Raw genomic sequence first — 15722 nt, forward strand, 5'->3', positions numbered from 1 at the left:
ATATATGACATTAAAATTAAATTTAGACAACAAATAATAATTAATTTAAATACGTAATAATTAATTTAATATACCTCGCCAAACCATAGTCTAGCTGAAACATGATAACGGTATCGTGTAAGGACAGACAAATCATAAGGTCCTCCAGGATACCGTGTGAGCTCACCAGGTCCCTCAGCTCTATCATGTTCCTCCTCCATATGCTCTCCCTCATGAGCAGGTGCAGCCTCCTCCTGCTCATGTACATCCACCTGCTCGTGCACCATATGCTCATGTACCACATCTTCCTCATGCACTGTAGAAGGCTCCCCCTGATCATTATGTCCCTCATCATCGTCTTCAATAATCATACGTCTTCTTCTCCTTGAAGCTGTCGGTCGAATCCTCTCTGGGGGATTCATCGGAGTCGATGTAGAAGTCTCAGTGTCCCGTGTAATTCGTATGATTTTGCCGTCTCTTCCTCGTGCACCCACTGAAAAATTAAAATATTAAAAGAATTAAATCACAATAAGTTATAAAATTATAATTAATTAAATTAAAAAAAAATATATATACGTAATTCCGGAAAACTTGATGCTCAAGTTCTCCGGTAACTACCGGAAATGTTGGCAATCAAGTTTTCTGGAACGCTTTCTGTACCGGATATGTTAAAAATTAGTTTTCTGGAACACTCTTCTGTACCGGAAAACTTCCTACAAGATTTCTGGTACCGGAAAACTTTAAAAGAACGTTTCCGGAATACAACCTCTGTACCGGAAAACTTGTTTCTCAACTTCTCCGGAAATTTTGAAAAAAAACTTACTCTCTATTCCGGAAATGTGAAAGTGTGGAATGGTAATTTTGTGAGGTTTTATTATTTATACGAGGGCAAAATAGTCATTTCATTCTAAATTTGGGGGTATAGGTATAATAAGGAGGGTACAAGGGAAATTTTTCATTAATATGTATGTATATTCCACACCAATTTTTCAAGCTCTAGTGTGTTTAATCTATCTAGCCCTCCTCATTCTCTGCCATCCACTCACTCTTTTTGGGAAAAGTCACTTTCTACCATCCAACCAATTACACACTCTACTTTACTTGTGCTTTCGGAATATATTGAACATAGATTTGATGTTGCCAATTTAACTTGCTTTTTTTGTTCGATAATTTATTTTTCCATTGAGACAATCTTGTCAACAATTAAATTATAAATATTTCTCAACCTTCCTTTGTCGACTGGAATTCCTAAGTATTCTCCAAAGATGAAGTGTTGTGAAGAGAGTTTAGACGAGCCACTTTAGAGGAATTGATTTAATTTGACCACTTGGTTATCAATTATAATTTAGAGGAACTATTGTTTAAATTGTGCGTATGAATTAGAGGATTTTGATAAGGAAATGTAATTTTTACGTCAATTTCACTATTTAGATAAAAGTTTTTGAGAATTTTCAAAATATGAAAGAGTTTTATGAAGTATGATTAAAATTAAATTTAAGAAATTTAAAATATCAATTAAAAATAAGAATTTAAATTATTTAATTATTATATACAATGTGAATCACAAATTGGTACTTATAATTCTTTTAAATTTTACAAATAGTTCCTATAAAATTTAAATAAAAATAAAAAAATTTGAAACTGAACCCTATTTTTATGTTTTAAATTTAGTTCCTCAACTTTTTGAAATTTGATAAAAATAACCCAACAAAATTTAAGAAAAAAATACCTCTATTACTCTATCCAAAAAAAAAATTAGCATTGAAAGAAACTAAATTGAAACATTTGAATTTTTTATAGTACTAATTTTTCTTAAAATTTTTAGTTACCTCATCCAAACACACTTTTAATTTATTATATTTATTTGAAGTTATTTGATTAAATTTTAATATATTTGAATAGGGCTTGTAGTGTATAATCATTTTACGAAAAATATATTTATTTAGACAATTGAGGTTAAATATGTTTTTCATCCTTATCAAATTTCACCTTTTCAATTTTAGTTCCAATAAAATAAAAATGCAATTTTTTATTCACACAAAATTATACAACAAATAGTTTTAGTTATTGTTGAAACAAAACATGTCTAATTATCTTTCAACTGTAGAATTTCTGAATGATTTTTTTATAAGCATGTTAAAAATATTATAAAATGTTTCTGAAAAAATTAATATTTTTTAACTTATGATAAATTGAATATAATTTTTTTAAATATTCAAAACGCAAGATATAAATAATAAAAATATAAACTTAAAAATTAAAATTTTAGTTCATTTTTTGTAAAGGAACTTTTTATAATATTCGTAAATATATTTACAAAAATTTATTTAAAAATACATGTTCATTTAACTGCCGATACTAAAATTATATACATAATAATTTTATAGCGACTAAAAATTCTACTTTTAATTCACATAAACTAAAATTTAAACTTTTAAAAAACTAAAAATATATTTAATCTAAAAAATTATTAAAAATGACCGACATGTACATTTTTTGGATATTAGTATTTATTATTATTATTATTATTATTTATTTAATAATAAAAACTACTAATGTTAAAAAAATATTTTGTTTGAATATATAAAGTGTTGTCACAATAATAATCAAATCTATTAAATTTATAAAAATATATTTAAAAATTTATTTTAGTTTTAACTAGTTAGTTTATATAAAATTAATAAAAAAATATATACCTAAAGAATATATTTGCAATTATGATCCAAACGTTTCTGTCAAAAATAAAATCCAGACATACACATGGCGACATATGATAGGTCTTCTAACTTGCTACAAAGCTTTAGTGGGACCAAACATTATCCTATCTAGAAATCCTTTCTCCCATAATGTAACAACAATTACTTCGTTCTGGTCTCAATTCCTCTCTGAAATTTCATGGATCAACATTCAAATCTTCTCTAATTCAAACACTTTTCTCAAAATTCACTTTTCCATGAAAAAATACAAATAAAAATTATTTGCAACAACTTGTTATCCAGCTGATCAACTTTCCTTGCAACATCTTGTATCAATTCTGGTGAAAAACTATCTCTTCTTTAGTTTCTTTATTCAGATTTTGAGTTAATTCTTACTTTCATCACTTGTATTTTAGTACAAGTGAATAATATTAAATAGGCTTGCAAAGTGTATTTTTAGTTTCAGCATAACGTCATCATGAATAATTAAGTGGCTGGACTCAAGTGCGTCGGTTAAAGATGAATTGTTCGGAAAAATCTGAGTTCGAATCTTGATTGAAACAATATTTGGTCAGACTTTATTTATCTATGGGCCGAACTCCGAATTATCAAGGTCTATTTCGATGGATAGGATTAAAACAGAAATAGAAAATAACATGGTGGTTTCAATGCAAGAATGACTGGGACAACTGCCCTTAACCAAACCCATTTTTTGTTATTAACAAACAATTCACATCAAAGCTTTGAATTGAGCAAAAGCTTCAATGAAAAGGGATGGTTGTGTTTATTGAAGAGATGCAATAATATGGAAGAATTTAAGCAAGTTCATGCTTATTTTTTGAAATGTGGTATTTTCTTTGATTCTTTTTGTGGTAGCAATCTTGTTGCAACTTGTGCTTTAACAAAATGGGGTAGCATGGATTATGCTTGCTCAATTTTTACTCAAATTGAGGAACCTTGTAGCTTTGATTACAACACAATGATTAGAGGGAATGTCAATAACATGAAACTAGATGAAGCTTTGTTGCTTTATGTTGAGATGCTTGAAAGAGGAATTGAACCTGACAAATTCACTTACCCTTTTGTTCTCAAGGCTTGTTCTTTATTAGGTGCTCTCAAGGAAGGTGTTCAGATTCATGGACATGTTTTAAAGACAGGTCTTGAAGGTGATTTGTTTGTGGAGAATAGTTTGATCAACATGTATGGTAAGTGTGGGGCAATAAAAGATGCATGTGATGTGTTTGATAAAATGGGTGAGAGGAGTGTGGCTTCATGGAGTGCTATTATTGGTGCTCATGTTTGTGTGGAAATGTGGCATGAGTGTTTGGTGCTTCTTGGGGACATGATGAGTAGTGAAGGAAGGTGTAGGCCTGAAGAAAGCACACTTGTGAGTGTTCTCTCTGCTTGCACTCATTTAGGGTCTTATAATCTTGGAAGGTTTATACATGGGAACTTGTTGAGGAACATTAGTGAACTCAATGTTGTTGTGAAAACATCATTGATTGATATGTATGTTAAGTGTGGTTGCCTTGAGAAAGGTTTGCATGTGTTTCGTAATATGCCTGAGAAGAATCGATATTCTTACACGGTAATGATATCTGGGCTTGCTGTTCATGGACATGGTAAAGAAGCTCTTGAAGTTTTCTCAGAAATGGTGGAACAAGGTTTGGAACCAGATGATGTTGTCTATGTGGGTGTATTGAGTGCTTGTAGTCATGCTGGTCTTGTCGATGAGGGTCTACAATGTTTCAAAAGAATGCAATTTGAGCATAAGATTAAACCAACAATTCAACACTATGGTTGCATGGTGGATCTCATGGGAAGAAGTGGAATGCTAAAGGAAGCCTATGAACTCATAAAGAGTATGCCAATTAAGCCTAATGATGTAGTTTGGAGGAGTCTTTTAAGTGCTTGTAAGGTTCATCTTAACTTAGAAATTGGCCAGATTGCGGCCGATAATCTTTTCATGTTGAATCCGAACAACCCTGGCGATTATTTGGTGTTAGCGAATATGTATGCGAAGGTGCAAAAGTGGGACGAAGTAGCAAAGATCAGAAGAAAAATGGCCGATAAACACTTAGTACAAACACCCGGGTTTAGTTTGGTCGAAGCGAAGAGGAAGGTTTACAAGTTTGTTTCACTAGACAAGTCTAGTCCTCAATGGAACATTGTCTATGACATGATTCACCAAATGGAATGGCAATTGAAATTTGAAGGGTATGTAGCAGACACATCACAAGTGTTGCTTGATGTAGATGAAGAAGAAAAGAGGGAGAGATTAAAGTGTCATAGTCAAAAATTAGCAATTGCTTTTGCATTGATACATACATCTGAAGGATGTCCTTTAAGAATAACAAGAAATCTTAGGATGTGTAGTGACTGTCATACTTACACTAAATACATTTCTATGATTTATAATAGGGAAATTACTATAAGAGATCGTCATCGTTTCCACCATTTTAAAAATGGAACTTGCACATGTAAAGATTATTGGTGAATTTTATTGTGTTTATGGTTTTGTGCATAAGGTCTCTTTTAGAAGTGAGTGAGATTATTACTTGTCCTAACTACTACTAACTTCAAGTTTTCCCTTAAAACTCACTAAAACTACTCTCACGGTCTCACCTTCAAACTATTTTGAAACTTTTGACTGGACTAACTTCAGTGCAAATTTAATTTAAATAGAGTATCATGCATTTTACATTTTACAAAAAAAATTTCTTAAATAAATGTATTTGTTTGGATTAGAAGATTCCATTAAACCTAAAAATAAGTAAATTACCAATTTACCACGTTAATGCTGCATTCCCTCCGTCTCATATTATTAAATGTTGTTTAAGGTCATATTTCTCCAGAAATGATTGAGATACTAAGTTTTATGATCTTCATTTACTAAATATATTTATTAATAATTGTTAATGGAGTAATTACATACGTTAAAATACAATAAATAGTGATATATTAATAAAAAATTATTGATATTTCATTGGTATTTTAAATTATATAAAAAAAAAAGGTATGAGATAGATAAAAAATTCAAACATAATAAAAATGAGGGTGGAGAGGGAGAGAGAAATCTGAGTGAAAAAGAAAAGATAAAAAATGATAAAATATTTTTTAATTTTTATCAAATTAAAAAATGATCATTTTAATTTATCTTAAATTAAAGATGAAAAAATTTGATTACTATATCAAATGATAAATGTATGATATTATGTCTCCTTACCAATTCGTGTATTCATTTTTTTATATAAAAATAGTACATTTATTTAAATAAAGATGAGTATTTGAAATTTCAGTAATTATTGATAAAATTTTATTGATACAGAAATTATTTTCAAATAGAGCAACACATTATTTTTATCAGGAATTAAGTTTTTTTTACTCAAAATATAAGAGAAAGTAGAAACAATAAAATAGCTGACGCAACTGTGAAACGGTGTCGTAGAACTGCACTGATTTGGTTCCCTCCATCATCGTGCTAGGGTTCACAGAGTCGCATTTTTCCCTTTCTTCTCTTCATTCGTTTATGTATTTCGCGAAATCGACTGAATCACGTGACGAATTCCTCACGTGCCTGCAAAGTCAAAAGATTGAAACAATTTAAAGATGCAGAAATTGGGAGAGTTCAAATTACCGCATTTCTTCAATTACCCACCTTACTTCACGTAAATCCCCCTTTTTCTTCTCTTATCATTTTTTACTTTTCAAATTTACAAAAAAATAAAAGAAAAATAAAATCTTGTTGGTTAATTCCCATTTTGTGCATATTCAAACGAGTCAAGTAACTTTGTTGGTTTTTGTATTTAGTTGCTAGAATTATGGTTGTATAATTCAATGTTTTCCATCTTTTATTTGCAAATTTCAATGCATAATGCTTATTGTTGTGATTATTGATAAGTGAAAAAGTGATTGAATTCTGGTTGATTTGGAGTGTGACTTTGGCTTCTGCTTTTCAGCTTGCAGCCAGTAAGGGATACTAGAGAGAAGCAGATACAATTATGGAAAGAGCTTATTATAGATTACTGCAAAACACACAAGATATTTGTGATTGGGATTGATGAAGAATTTCCTTTATTTACAAATTCTTTAATTGAAAGTAAGCTTGAATTTCATGTTTTCTTGCCAATTCCTGTGGAGATTGTCGAACCATTGAGTCCTCATCAATACACTTTCAGTTTGGTGTCTTGTTTATTCCACCCTTTTGTCGAATGATTGTTTTTGGATTTTTGATAGTGCAGGATCTCTTACTCATGAAGCCAGAGAAGCGTTCCTTTCAGCATTAGTTTCTGAAGGTAGGCTTCGTTGTTGTTGATTTTGTAATGATTCTAATTGGGTTGGGGTAAGATGTCTCAAATTTTTTATTTTGTTTGACAGGACGAGCGGAATGGATGGATAAAGGACATAGAAAATGTCTTATTCTCTGGCATAGGGTTCAAGAGTGGGCTGACATTTTACTACAGTTTGTAAGTTTAAAATTATAGTTTGATAATCACTTAATGCAAATAGGTATTTATTGCCTTGTGATTGAATTTGCTGCAATATTGATAGGCAAAAGATAATGGACTGGAAGACGGTGTTGTGACGATAGAGGAAATACGCTTTGGGACTGAGTCTCATGGAACAGGTAATGTGCTGAATGATACTTGTAGCTATTAGGTTGTATTTATTATATATTTAGGACTTGATACTGATATTTTGGCTTATCTTTTTAATAATAGTATTACTTTTCAATTTGTTTCCAACTAATCTGGTTGAATCAGATATATTGGATGGGATTGTTTGTGTCATTAATGCTGATTGAGGGATATATTGAAAATTCAAATAGATATATTTATTTAATTTTTGTCGGACTCAATTGAAGATAAGATGAAAGTTATTGTGGCAGAGAACCAATATGCCAAAAATGTTTTTGGATATCCGTAGTAAAAAGTTCAGTGATTTGTCTTTTATCTTTACATTCTCGTTGCGTTTGAAATAGTACTAAAAAATCTTCATGCTTTATTTTTATCTTTCTTTTGGGCGATGGGGAAAGTCTGTTAGCAATAAACATATATTAAAAACAAAAATGAAAATGAAAATTCAAAAGATTTACTTATATCCACTAATAGTTTAAAGAGCTTCACACTATAACAAAACAAATGTTTAAAATTAACAAACTGTAAAGTGTAAACAAAATAACAAATTTTACTGCAAGTGAAAGACTTGAGTTGGTACAATGACATGCCGCATTTCTTGTTTACTTACAGTGTAATGTAAATGTTCAATCCTCCAAATGGGTAAAATATAAGCTCAATGTTAAAATATCAAACTAGGTTAGTCTCTGTTAGATGGCAATACCAAAACATAACTCAGGGCAAACGCTAGGCTTGAACTTTACATAACTTTTCTACCTTACATTATATATGGTTTTGTTCTTAAGATTGAAAGTTATCATTTCAAAGTAGTTAAACTCGTCATTTGGCATTTATTAATTGCTTAAACTTTCAGTATAAGTGGTCTTTTGACATAATGTCAGAGCTCTACTGTCTTTCATCTAACGTTTGACTTTTGCCACTGCAAGTTTGGGTGCTCTACTTAAAATGAAACCTTCTCTAAACAGATAAAGAAAAGGGTAGAAAACGATTATTGAACCTTTGCGTTGTTTAAGATTTGAAAGGTTGGAGAGGATGTGGATCTTTCATTCACTCTTATTGTATATTATTTTATCTCTTAAATATTTTTGAATTGATTTATTCATGAGGAGCCATATAAGGTGATAATCTCATATTCTGTTATGTTATAGATTAGTATGTAATCGAAGAACAATATACTAGTATACTACAACATTGACAATTCACCATTATAGTTGGTGGGAATAAGCTAAGATAAAATGCTTCCTTAGGTGGACTACAACAAAGACAATTTTATGTCAGCAAATGATATGGCCATTAACCCACTAGCAGTGGCACCGTGCTTATATAGAATTAATATGAAAACATGGACATTAAATCCAAAGAGTGAGTGAATATTCTAAAGGTTAGAACAGGTGTAAACGTAATGAAATACTTTTGTTCTAATGATTGTGTGATATTTCAAAAATAAAGGTGACAATTGTAAAATACAAGTAGGAGCCTCTTGAAACAAATACTTGTCTAACACAGATATAGACATACATCATCACTGCTGGTGTCTGCATTAGGATAGATGCATTGTATTGAAGTAGCTTAGGGAGAACTCCATAATGCACTGAATTAGAAAGCCAATGTGTTTCTAAGTAGAATAACTTAGCATGTGAAATTTCATGACATATACAAACAATAAACATCATATGGTGCTTCTGTAAAAAAAAAAAAAAACACGGTGACCTACTTCATAAACTTAGACTATTGCAAATTTATCTGCTGGCCTTTAGAGCGCTTTTTCTTATGATTGTTATATATATATATTGTTTGTTAGTTCCTGCATGCTGGACTGTTCAATTGTTTTGAATTAGCTCTCATTATGTTTTGTATACTGCAGAACTTCACGGGATAGACCGAACTATTTTGAATCGTGCATTGAAACTATTAGAACAAAAGGGGAAGCTTGTGGTCTTTAAAGGAACTTCAACAGATGATGAAGGAATTAAATTTTCTGTATAACTGTTTTTGTGTTAATTTGTTGAATCATAAGAAATTTCAAATGACATTCACGGGGGATCTTTTCCTCCCTATCTGACTTGCTGAGTGTGTTATCGGGCAAGATACCTAAGATCAAGCTGGCGTCAATTGCTATCGTCTATTATTATGGGATCTTGTTTGTGTTAAGAGTTGGGCTGTGTCCATAATCTGTTGAGCTAGTGAAACTACATTCCTTGTGACATCATGAAATTCATAAATAGGAGTCTGGGTTCCAAACTTCTAATTTCCCAAAAGCTATTGTTAGTGTAGACATTGATTTTATATATAAAAAAAAAATAACACTACATCCATGTCATTGAAGCAAGATATTTTGTCCAATTTTAATTGTCATTTTACTATATCAATGAAGTTTTTAACTTATTATGAGTAGACTTGGTTCATAACTTTTTAATTGTAATATCTACTCATAGTAATAATAAGTTAAAAACACAAGATGGGTTTCATGATTGATCGCCACTTGATTCAGTAAAAATTATTCTTGGTGAGTCACCGCATTCAAACATTTGTTATGCGATGTGCAACAATAACCGTATAGTTTTTTAACTCATTGAAAAAATTCAAATAATTTAAAATTAAACAGAGCAGGAGGGTGGTAAAACAAGAATAGAAATGAAAGCTAAAGAAAATTGAGTTGTTGATATTTGGCTTAATTTTTTTTATTGCTTTTACTTATGTGGCTAGCACGATCTCTTGAAAACCATGTTCATTGGCAAGTTGCCAGTTGAAATTAACATACTACTAAAAAAAGTATTGGATGATTTTCAACTTGAAACATCAACAAATATGAACCAAACTTGAAACATCAACAAATATGAACCAATCTCAAATTGGTTGATTTATGATGGGGAAAACTTACTTACAATACCATGTGTTGCCCTTGCAAGTGGTGACCTCTAATACAAATGTTCATAAATATCTCAAATTCCATAACTGTCTCAAAGCCTTTCATTTGCATGTTATATTTTTAGAGAAGAACATCATCCATTTTAATATACTTCCATTTATGGTTATTGCCAGTTTTAGTTTTGGAGATGTAAAATCAGAGGTAAAGTATTCAACCATAGCCACAGTTGTAGTGGTGATTAAAAAAAAAAATTGTATATAGAAACTATTTACTGTATAAACCTTTTACACCATTTACTTCATTCTGCAAAATGAGTATATTTTATTTTAAATAAACTTCATTCTAAAATTATGAGAAAATACAGTACAATCATAGAAATGTAGGCAAAACTGAGTATAAACTTGGTACAAGAACAGATGCTCTACAATCTATGACTATGAAACATAAGCTGACAATTTTTCAAAAGAATTTTCCTTTTCTTCACTAGATCTAATAACCAAAGAACCTCGATACCTCACTCAGCTATCACATTTTTCAACTGCGTATTCCTATTGAGCTACAATTACATGTAGTACGCACAAGTTGCATGATAAATATGTCAACGGCAATCTAAAACAAAAATACCATACAAATAAAGCTGACCAACTTCTATCAAAGGTACAAAAGCACCTACAGACTTGTAGAATTGGGAGGAAAGAAAGCCCCTTCAATCATAAGATGGTGCAAGGCATTCATCAACCATATCCAGAAGGTTTGGGTTTTCAAGTGCAGCAGCTACACGCTCTTTATCATTTAGTTGTTTGTTAACTGCAAACGTATTTTTGACAAAGAAAAAGGAACATAATAAGTGTTAATGTCCAGTTATGATCAATGGTTCGTAAGTGTGAATTCAAAATCATTAACCTAATTTGAAGGAACTTGGGGCAATTTGTGTAAAACAATCCAATAAAATGAAGCACCAAATATGAATCTAAAATATCACCCCAAATAAATCTAAATCTAAGCCACGTTTGCTGAAGGTCCATCAACAGTGTGCTGTAAGCATCACTTCAAGAAAAAAAATGGCAATCACAAAAAATAGCATGGCTCTTCTAGATGAACTATTTAAAGTACTGGAGAATGCAGTACACAAATAAAACCCTCAATGAAAACATGGGTGCAGTATACATACACACAGGGAGAACAGAGAAAGATTAAGGAAAAAAACCTGCAGCTTCAGTTGCATGAGATCCAGGTGCCACTCTGATGTCCACCTAACCAGAATTTAAATATCATAAAGACAGACAGACATAATAATCAAAACATTTACATTATAGGGGTTTCAAAGCTCAATTGAATCTTATATGCAATTAGTAATTACATGAATGTTTTCTTTGTTTGAAAACATGGAGGCAATAATAGATTCACAGTATTTACTATCATAAAATTAGTCAGCAACAGAAAAAATGTAGTAGACCAGATAAAAACAAAGTATGGATTATGGTAGCAAATATAGGATATCATGCAAGTAACAGATACACCGATGGTAGAATGTGTTCCCATGTAAATCTCACAAAGTAGCATCAATACAACTTAATAGAGAAATTAGTACAAACAAAGGATATGGTTAGAGATAGAATAACCAAAACCTAAAAGCTAGATAATATAAGAATCATTTCATAGTTCCAGCCTAGGTTCCAGAATTTAAGATATAGCTCTCTTCTTCTTGAATATTTTGGGATAGGTTTGTTGTCTTAGATTGTTTAAGGGTTTGAGTTTCAGCTCGTAAGTAATTGAAGGTCTATCTGTCCTTATCTAAAAAGCAAATACTGAAATTTTGTTTTAAGGGGATATTCTCTTGCAGATATTGCTTGTTTTAGGAGGATTTATTTTCCTCTAGTGAATTCTAATGATAAAAACCCAAAATTTTACACCAAGAAGAAAAAAGGTGTGTGGCCTCTCCCACCATCTATGTCCCTCCCATGTATTTAATATTTGCTATTTTGTAAGGACCCAAAAAATTATTTGAGCAAGAACAAGAGATTCAGTTCAGAACAGTGAAGCACTATACAATAGTGAAGTTACAATTCATACTCTCTAGTCTCTACCACATTCTGTGTTATGTTATAAATCATCATCGCAAAGGCGCAACTCATCACTTTTATAACTATAAATTAATAATATATCTCTCTCTCTCTAGTTCTAAATTACTCTTAACGATTCACAAGTAAAACATGTGCCAGTACCTCTATCCAATATATACCCGAGTAGCAAAAGTAAACCACCATCCTTTTAGATGTGTTGACAAAAATGCATGTGCCTTAATATTCTTGATAAAATATAAATTTAAATAGGGGGTACTATGAAACAACTAAAGAAAGAATTAAAAAAATTGTAAGATTGTAATTATTTTACAATGGTTATGGTATCATTTGTGAGATTGTGAAGAGTCCCACATTATTTTTGTGAAAAGTTCTAACAATTTTCATTCTACCCAACCATCTACAGCCTAAACAAACTTTGCGAAACACCCAAATTATCCCTATTCTGAGCTGTATCACACACAAAAAATACGCAAAGATCACAAATACTACAAGACAGACAAGGTATCAACCAATTATAACACAACGAACAACCATAAGCAGAAACATCAAATCATTCTTTCTAGCTTATATTCTCATTCGAAAATCCAAACGTCCTTTGAAAACAAGTTGGTCCACCTGTCGCGAGTTACCTCCCCTGTTAACTATCAGAATTGAGCTCTAGTTTGATTGAAATCCCAAGAACCCTGCAGGAATCAAAGCCAGGGTACGAGGGAACATGAGATACCCGGAACCTTGACTACCATCAGCCATCCAAGTTCCGAATATTTTTTGCTGCAAATTGCATCTAATTTCTAGACAGCCAGAATGTAAATAAACTGTCAAACTTTTCTACTTTCTGTTTTGCAGAAGGCAGTCCCAAAAACTGATCAGAAAGAATAGTGTGCTATGCATTCATTATGTAAAACTGATGACATTTCTATCTGACTATCAAAGAACAGATTAGTAGTAGTATAGTATCCTCCTCTTTTAACTCACACATTGTGAAGACTCCTAAAAGAAGTTTATTTCTAGTTCCCACTTTTTTATGTAGTCTCTCTTAGGAAATTACTAACTGACATTGTTGAACTCAATTTCACTCTCACAATTCTAGCTCTTCCTCATTTCAAAACTCTAAAAGCCTTAATTAAACCTCTTCATCGATCTCAACTGTGCATCAACCAGCTCCCACTCCCCACCTTCCTCGACCTTTTTAATTCCAAGGTCGATCCACTAAATGCAAACTCAACCAGATATTACAGTTTAAGACACTAATCAAATCTAATGTCTGGTAGAATGTAAATACCAAATTAAAAATTAAAATAAAAAGTTCAGGGAAGATAAATTATTTTACTCCAGGCCTAAGCATTGGAACTATTGCTTCTACCTCCATAGTTCATTCTGTTTTTCCCATTCATCATATACATATCAACTTATTAGGTTCTTTTTGTTGAGGAACCAAGAAAAAATATTGTTTTAATCCATGAGACATTATTCAAGTTAAATCTGCCAACAAAAAGACAAATCTATATCCACAGCTGACAGTTAGGGAGAATGAGTCAAGTGTTAACGTAAATATGATTGTAAGTAAACTAGAATATGAAATTCAAGACTTCCAAATGATCCAATTCCTTATAACTATTTTCTTCATTCTTCTGTAAAAGTATATATTAAAGATTATTACTAGAACACACATTCCTGAAATAATTACAACCATAGCCTTTGAAAAAGTTGCAATTAATTGGCCAGCACCCCAGCAATGACTTCAGTGAATATATCAACAATTTTAGCCTTTGCCCTATGTAGAAAACTCAGATGATACAAACAAAAAAGGTCGAGTCCTTAAAATTTCCCTTTATGTGAAAACACTGCAAGAAACATACAATAAAAGAAACAAATGCTTCTTCTCTCAAAATGGGGTCGACTACAAAGGCCAAACAAGTGAAGTAGTGAAAGGGAAACAACATCATAATGTTCTACCATAAATCACGTCTAGGGACAAACCATTTAAATCTAAATCCCTCTTAATAGTTGGACCTGAAATTTTTGTTCGACTATCACTATCCTTAACTATTGGACTATCTTCCATTTAATCTATATGTACCCCAAGATATATATAACAGAGAAAAAACAGTACTATTTTCTAATACAAAACAATCCATGTAATAGTAAACTAACTAACTAAGTCACATCTGTGAACAAAACTCAGAAGAAGAAAAAAAGAATGAAAAATGTTACCTTGTACCGCGAAGGCAAACTTCTCAAGAGCTTGACCCGTAAGCAAAGACCTATAATTGTTGCCATACTACAATGTTCCACCGTTGGAGTAAACGTAACCCTAATTCAAAATCATCCAATAAAACAAGCTCATTAAACATGAGTGTAATGGTTATGCAGTACTAGTGTAAAATAATTTTACACCATCGTCCAACACAAACCAATCATCTTGCTATGTCGGTATATATTGTAACCCTTAACACTATGACATACTCAAACTAGTTTATACTGAATGCATTTTTTTCTGTAGTAATTCACACCAAGTATAAACCAAATAATTCAACAAAAAACAAAAAGAAAAAGAAGCAGGAGTACCTGACGTAACTATTTTGATCATTGACTTCAACAGCTTCCTCCGTTATGACCTTGAGTTCTTCCAAAGAGTATGGATGTTCAGGATCCTTGATATCTCTTATATGATTTAAGAATTATTAAGGAAATATTAACATTATCAAATCAAATTTTTCTTTATTTTCTGAGCAGCGAAATTCAAATAATACCGAAGAAGGAAAAATGAAAAAGGATATCAAAAATCTCTTGCTGGTCGATTGGTTCGACTCTGTATTCATCACTGGGAAGGGATTGAGCAGAGCGAGGTTGACGCTGCTTCTTTTCGTATATGACAGGGTTTGCGTTGATTAATCCAGAAACCATGGTTGGTGTATCGCGTTTCCGATTTAGCTCTGTTTTTTGTATTGTTGTTAGTTAGGGCAGTGTAACAATAATACGTTAAGAATCGTAAATTCAATGTATCGAACCGTATGATGAGGAGGATGGTGTTGCGAAGGAGACGACGGAACCGCAAGCAGCTAAGTACGAAAATCAAAAGTCAAATCAAGGGTTACGGGAGGGAGCGAAACTCAGAGCTTCACTTTTTTCCATTCACTTCACGGAGATAATTTGGTGAAAATAATTTTTTATTTATTTCTCCAATTTTCTTTTTGTTATGGGATTAAGAGGGTAGTGTTTTCTTTTAATTTGATGTCTTATATTTAAGAATTAATGTAGCAATAATAAAATATCTTGGATAAGTATTGTACTATGTATAAGTGTGTTAACTATTTCAGAAAATGAAATGTAATGAAATTTGTTGGTTTAACTGTGAAAAATAAATTTATATATTCAACACTTAATCGAAATAAATATGATTGAATTATGATGTGGTTAAGGTGATTATTTAAAAATGATTTTTTAATAATAAACG

General features: G+C 31.5%; 3 protein-coding genes across 3 annotated transcripts; 2 read left to right on the plus strand and 1 right to left on the minus strand.

The window, feature by feature from the left end:
• The first annotated feature begins 2813 nt into the window (after window positions 1–2813).
• LOC101506491 (pentatricopeptide repeat-containing protein At1g31920) lies at window positions 2814–5202 on the plus strand. The gene has a single exon (XM_004512403.3). The coding sequence runs from the start codon at window positions 3352–3354 to the stop codon at window positions 5170–5172; it is 1821 nt and encodes a 606-aa protein (XP_004512460.1). The 5' UTR covers window positions 2814–3351; the 3' UTR covers window positions 5173–5202.
• An 894-nt stretch (window positions 5203–6096) lies between these two features.
• Window positions 6097–9574, plus strand: LOC101506819 (vacuolar protein sorting-associated protein 25). The gene is made up of 6 exons (XM_004512404.4): window positions 6097–6343; window positions 6635–6774; window positions 6917–6970; window positions 7053–7141; window positions 7227–7302; window positions 9177–9574. Exons 1-6 carry the CDS (start codon window positions 6285–6287, stop codon window positions 9296–9298), a joined length of 540 nt encoding a protein of 179 aa, XP_004512461.1. The 5' UTR covers window positions 6097–6284; the 3' UTR covers window positions 9299–9574.
• A 908-nt stretch (window positions 9575–10482) lies between these two features.
• On the minus strand, window positions 10483–15449 carry LOC101507156 (protein AE7). The gene is made up of 6 exons (XM_073364364.1): window positions 15277–15449; window positions 15044–15201; window positions 14834–14937; window positions 14480–14579; window positions 11389–11434; window positions 10483–10988 (listed from the first exon to the last, which is right to left on the minus strand). The coding sequence occupies exons 2-6, from the start codon at window positions 15170–15172 to the stop codon at window positions 10888–10890; spliced, it is 480 nt and encodes a 159-aa protein (XP_073220465.1). The 5' UTR covers window positions 15173–15201; window positions 15277–15449; the 3' UTR covers window positions 10483–10887.
• Window positions 15450–15722: the final 273 nt, after the last annotated feature.

Source organism: Cicer arietinum, chromosome 8 (genome assembly GCF_000331145.2).
Source record: "Cicer arietinum cultivar CDC Frontier isolate Library 1 chromosome 8, Cicar.CDCFrontier_v2.0, whole genome shotgun sequence".
NCBI lineage: Eukaryota > Viridiplantae > Streptophyta > Magnoliopsida > Fabales > Fabaceae > Cicer > Cicer arietinum.

Excerpts from the sequence above, each read along its gene's own strand:
- LOC101506491 (XM_004512403.3), top strand. The coding sequence starts at position 3,352 with ATGACTGGGACAACTGCCCTTAACCAAACCCATTTTTTGTTATTAACA.
- LOC101506819 (XM_004512404.4), top strand. The coding sequence starts at position 6,285 with ATGCAGAAATTGGGAGAGTTCAAATTACCGCATTTCTTCAATTACCCA. Across the intron at positions 6,344-6,634 it reads AATTACCCACCTTACTTCAC|CTTGCAGCCAGTAAGGGATA; the intron begins GTAAATCCCCCT and ends TCTGCTTTTCAG. Across the intron at positions 7,142-7,226 it reads CTGACATTTTACTACAGTTT|GCAAAAGATAATGGACTGGA; the intron begins GTAAGTTTAAAA and ends CAATATTGATAG.
- LOC101507156 (XM_073364364.1), bottom strand. The coding sequence starts at position 15,172 with ATGGTTTCTGGATTAATCAACGCAAACCCTGTCATATACGAAAAGAAG. Across the intron at positions 14,580-14,833 it reads GATCAAAATAGTTACGTCAG|GGTTACGTTTACTCCAACGG; the intron begins GTACTCCTGCTT and ends ATTTTGAATTAG. Across the intron at positions 10,989-11,388 it reads TCATGCAACTGAAGCTGCAG|TTAACAAACAACTAAATGAT; the intron begins GTTTTTTTCCTT and ends ATACGTTTGCAG.